This window comes from Eriocheir sinensis, chromosome 15 (genome assembly GCF_024679095.1).
Source record: "Eriocheir sinensis breed Jianghai 21 chromosome 15, ASM2467909v1, whole genome shotgun sequence".
Classification (NCBI taxonomy): domain Eukaryota; kingdom Metazoa; phylum Arthropoda; class Malacostraca; order Decapoda; family Varunidae; genus Eriocheir; species Eriocheir sinensis.
The window spans coordinates 15,701,236-15,706,235 of record NC_066523.1 but is presented as its reverse complement, the minus strand read 5'-3'; the positions used below and the strand labels follow the sequence as shown (position 1 = coordinate 15,706,235).

The 5,000-nt window shown below is 42.9% G+C and overlaps 1 protein-coding gene across 2 annotated transcripts in view; it reads right to left on the bottom strand.

The window, feature by feature from the left end:
- Positions 1–5,000, bottom strand: part of LOC126998950 (uncharacterized) — a 204,955-nt gene that overhangs the window by 45,388 nt on the left and 154,567 nt on the right. Inside the window, exon 4 of one of the 2 annotated variants that reach the window (XM_050861241.1) lies at positions 3,876–3,955. In XM_050861241.1, the coding sequence (XP_050717198.1) occupies positions 3,876–3,955 (80 nt within the window). Of the gene's footprint in view, positions 1–3,701; positions 3,956–5,000 lie in introns of those variants that run through there. The other variant, XM_050861242.1, reaches the window with a different exon arrangement.

Below are 5,000 nucleotides of genomic sequence, written 5' to 3'. Positions count from 1 at the left end.
CGTTATTCTCTTTCCCTCTTTTAATTCCCTTCTCTTCTCATGCCTCTCTTTTTTCCCTTCCTGCTCATTCACCTCAAAGGACTTCCTCTGCATCTCTCTCCTTTTATCTATTCTTTTTCTTTTTCATCTCTTTTTTTTTCCTTTTCCTTTCCTTTTCTTTTTCTTCTTCTTCTTTCTCTTTTCCTTTTCTTTCTCTTTCTTTTTTTCTTCTATTACTTCTTCTTCTTCGTTTTCTTCTTCTTTCTTTCTTTTTTTCTTTCTTTCATTCTTTTACTTTTTCTCCCTCGTTATGTTTTTCTTCTTCTCCTTTTTCCTTCCTTCTTTGGCTACCTCCCCCACCTAATTCTCCTTCCACCTCCTCCTCCTCCTCCTCCCCTTAGTCCTCCATCGCTCTCCCAATCATTTCCAGTTCTCTTCTTCCTCTTCCACTTTCCTCCACTTTCCTCCACTCCTCCACTTTCCTCCAACCCTCCAGTTCTGTCAGTCACGTACATTGATATACAGCAGTCAATCGGAGGAGGGAGGGAAGTCCTGTAATGCGAGGCCGAGTTCGGGGAGGCGAAAGTCAAGGCAAGGAAAGCAGGAATGTCGCCTCTAAGTGATTCCGTGGCATAGCAGTGTGATGCCCCGAGTCCCAGTTGGTTGGTTGGATGGCAGGTTCTCTCTCTCTCTCTCTCTCTCTCTTACGCAATTTTTTTTAACTTTCTTTCTTCGTTCTTTATTTTCCTTTCTTTCTTTCTTTCGTTCGCTCGTTCGTTCATTTGTTCGTTCAATTGTTCGTTCGTTCGTTCATTCTCGTTTGTCTCTGTGTGTGTGTGTGTGTGTGTGTGTGTGTGTGTGTGTGTGTGTGTGTGTTGGGAAAACAAATTCTGTTATCTGTAAGTAAGTGAACACGGTGGCAATATTGTCTGCCCGTCTGTCTGTCTTTTTGTCCGTCTGTCCTTTGTCTGTATTGGCCTGTCTCTTACCTTCTCTTATTTCTACTTTTTTTTCTCCTACTTCTTCCATCCATGCTCCCACTCTCTCTCCTCTCCCTCCTTCCCTCTTTTTTTCCCCTCTACAACTACTTTTTTTTCTAGCCCTTCTTCCATCCATACTCCCACTCTCTCCCCTCTCCCTCTTTCCCTTCTTCTCTTTTCCTATTACTATTTTTTCCTCCTACTTCTTCCATCCATGCTCCCACTCTCTCTCCTCTCCCTCCTTCCCTCTTTTTTCCCCCCCTCTACAACTACTTTTTTTTTTCTAGCCCTTCTTCCATCCATACTCCCACTCTCTCTTCTCTCCCTCCTTCTCTCTTTTTTTTTCCCTACAACTACTTTTTCTCTAGCACTTCTTCCATCCATGCTCCCACTCTCTCTCCTCTCCCTCCTTCCCGTCTTTTTTTTCCCCTACAACTACTTTTTTTATCTAGCCCTTCTCCCATCCATGCACCCATTCTCTCCCCTCTCCCTCTTCCCTCTTTACAAACACTGATCCATATCAATACACACACAAGTAGATGGGCAAAAAAACGCTGGACGAGGCCGGGGAGGAAGGACGCAGCTACAAATAAACAATATGGAGAGGAGAGAGAAAAATGGAGTAGATTGAGTCACCCCAATTACCAAACCCCAACCACCCTCCATTGACGCCCACGAAACCAATCCCAAACTCCCCACCACTCCATCACTCCCCTTCTTAAACCAACCCCAACCCTACCCCCACCTCAACCTCTCTCTCTAACCTTCCCCTACACTCCCCTACGACATCCTACCCCATCAACACCCATCCACTTTCTCACTAACTAACCTCTTGTAACCCACTCCTGCAACCCAGCCCACAACCTCCTCCTCCTTCTTCTCCTCCTCCTCCTCATCATCATCATCCCAGTACCCTGTTCCGTAACCCAGCCCTGGCACCTCCCACCCCAGGAGTGCCAGCCGTCAGTGCCACGCCTGATCAAAGCCTCTGGGTGACACGAAAGCCTATGGAGGGCCTTTAGGGAAATAATGGACCATAGCACCCCATTGTGCTCGGAAGGTGTAAAGAGTCCATTGAGAGGAAGAAGAGGAGGAGGCGGAATATTGTATTAGAGTACGGGAGAAGGAAAAGGTGAGGAGTAAAATAACAGGGATAGAAAGAATTGAAAGGATAAAGGAAAACAAAAAATATTACGAAATGAAAGAAAGAGTTAGAGGAAGAGGAGGACGAAGAAGAGGAAAAGGAGGAAGTATACTAAATGGGAGATTGGGAAAGAAGAAAAAAGACTAGGAAGAAAACAATGCAGAAGAAAATAAACGAAAGGAAAGAGGAGAACGCGGTCAGAAAATAAAAATAGACGAGAGGAGGAGGGAAAGAAGGGTGAATGAGGATGAGGAGAAAGAGGAAGAGAGAAGAAGCAAGAAGATGAGGCCAAGGAGACTGAGCGCGCTATGGGACTAAGAAAAGAAGGATCATAAATAGACTGAAGAAATGTATTTAATTAAAGTTCAGAAGACAGCGCTGGTATTATCAACGCCGTGAAAGCTTCTGTCATTGCCTTTAGGGGGAGATTAAGGCTTTGTTTAGAGAGGACAGAATATGTGGGCGGAAGGGGAAGCATACTAAAGGGGAAATCGAGAGAGAAAAAAGGCTAGGAATAAAAATAAAAGGAGGGAAATGATTGAGAGGAAGGAGGAAAACGAAGATTGCAATGGAGGGAGCGTGAGTGTGGGTGTGATATTGAAGATCGTGGAGGGAGGGTGGGTAGAGGGTTGGGGGTAGGCGAGGTAAGATGAGGTTGGGTGATGGTGTGTAGGAGTGAGCTTGTTGATGCACGGTTGGCTGGTGAACAGGGAGAGGTCGGGAAAGAAATGAAGGTAAGGAAATGCGAGGAAGGAAGGCGGGAGGAATCAGATGGTAGGATATGAGAGGGAAGGAAAAGGAAACAAGAGAGGAGGTGTAATGATCCAGTTTTTGTTTGGGCCTACAACTGACAATAATTTTTTTTTACAACAGAGGAGACTGCAAGGGCGTAAAAAAAAAAAATAATTAAAAAAAAGCCCGCTACTTACTGCTCCTAAATAGAGAGAGGAGAAAGACGAAGGCGATGAAATGGACAGATTAGAAGAGCGAACGGCTGAGGAGTTACTGATTTACTAAGCTATGGTATTGCTGTCACTAATCCAAAGATCTGACTGACGAACTAAGCTCAATAGAGAGAAAGAACTTGCTGTAAATGAGTTGAGACTCCAGGAAACACTCAGCCGAAATAATGGTTGTAATGAACGAGATAACGCAGTAGTGCGAGCGAAATACTGCTACAAATTGTTCCACGCGCTGTCCGGCCAACCGCCCGCGTAATCACACACTATGAAGGGAGGGAATTAGAGTATAGAAATTATTGAATATAATACTTAAGTGTTTACTTGAATAATTTATCCTTACAATTTGCTCGAGTCTGAATTATTGACACAAATAATAATTGAAACAAAAGATTACACACTGTCGCGTCCAAATGATCCGGCTGGATACAATTATAATACTAGACTCGCTGCATTTTAACACTGGGTAAAATTATCTAGGCACTGAACACAAAAATAATGTAAAAAAATATATCAGGGGGAGGGATTTTTTGTGACTGTGCTGATATTGCATTTTCACTGTGTATCGCTGGGGGACACGAGTGCAAGGACATACCATGTGTGTGTGTGTGGGGGGGGGGGGGGTGATTTTGGGGCGAACGAGACAAAACGAGTTTGATTGAGAGATGGGACTCTTTGTGAGTTGAGACGGAAGTGGCGTTAGTTTAACACAGGGCATTAGTGGGATTGTCTTACTTAGATAATCAGATATTACGAGGAGGGTAAGAGATATTCTTGGAGGGTAAGAGGGAATGAAAAATAATCAAGTCTTACCTGGTTGAAAAATGAGACGGAACCGGCGCTAGGAGCAGATCAATCAGCGTCTCAGTGGAATGAGTGTCTGAAGCGCGGCTCTGAAAGAAGAAAACTAAGTTACAACGGTTTTTACAAGCTATTAAACTTATATTAAAGACTGGGAGAGGGTGGGGGAGATTAATCAACGTTTAGGAGTTTTCTGGTGAGCAAACGTTATGCTACTTAGAAGAAAAACAAATGGATCAGTGAAATTAAGATGAAGACACTGCACACTGAAACACCTCGGGAATGTGCTTGATAAACAGCGGGGGAGTGGGGGAACGGAGGGAACAGGGAGGTACAGGAAGGTTACAAGTTATAAGTGCGGTCTCGCTCTCGTCCACTCAACTTTGGGGATAGAGAATGAGATAGAAGAGGAATTAAATGTACGATTAATTATGTGGGCGCCCCTTCGGCGTATATCCCCACTGATTGATTGTATGAGAACTGGGTTTAACTGGGGAGGGATACAGGTTGGGTTGATACAAACGGTTATATACATCTGGCAAGAGTTTTCTGGCACTAGAGAGGAGGAATGAAAGAAACCTGAAAATGAAATACTTTACCTCAAATGGGGGAAAGCACTGAACAGAAAGTATAGATCAGCTTACAAATGCAAGAGTTATCAAGCGTCTTCAATCTTTCGTTCTCTTTCACTTGTAAACTCTGGAACACGGCCTTTCTTCGTTTCCGTTTCTTCCATTCTGTTATAGCAAACTAGTTAAGATGTGAGTACCAAGGTGCTTCTCTAACACAAATTGAAAGATCATGCTATGTTTTATGTACTTTTTTTAGTTTGTCTTCTCATTGGTTGTAAGAAAAAAATACTCCTCTGCATAATAGGCCAGAGAAATAAATAAAAAAAATATAAACTCGTAGTGCAGGAACGGGAATATAAGAGAAATAATAACAAACCAGGGAAGTTAATTAGGCGCACAGGTATTAATTAGTAAAAGGGAATGGAAAATATAGCTATAGAAGTCACTAATTATTACATAAGGCAAAATACGTGGAGCAGAATAAAGGAAAGACTCAAAATAAGAAAAAGGAGAAAAAGAGGAAAAGAAGAGAAGTAAAAGAAGAAAAAGAAAAAGAAAGAAGAAG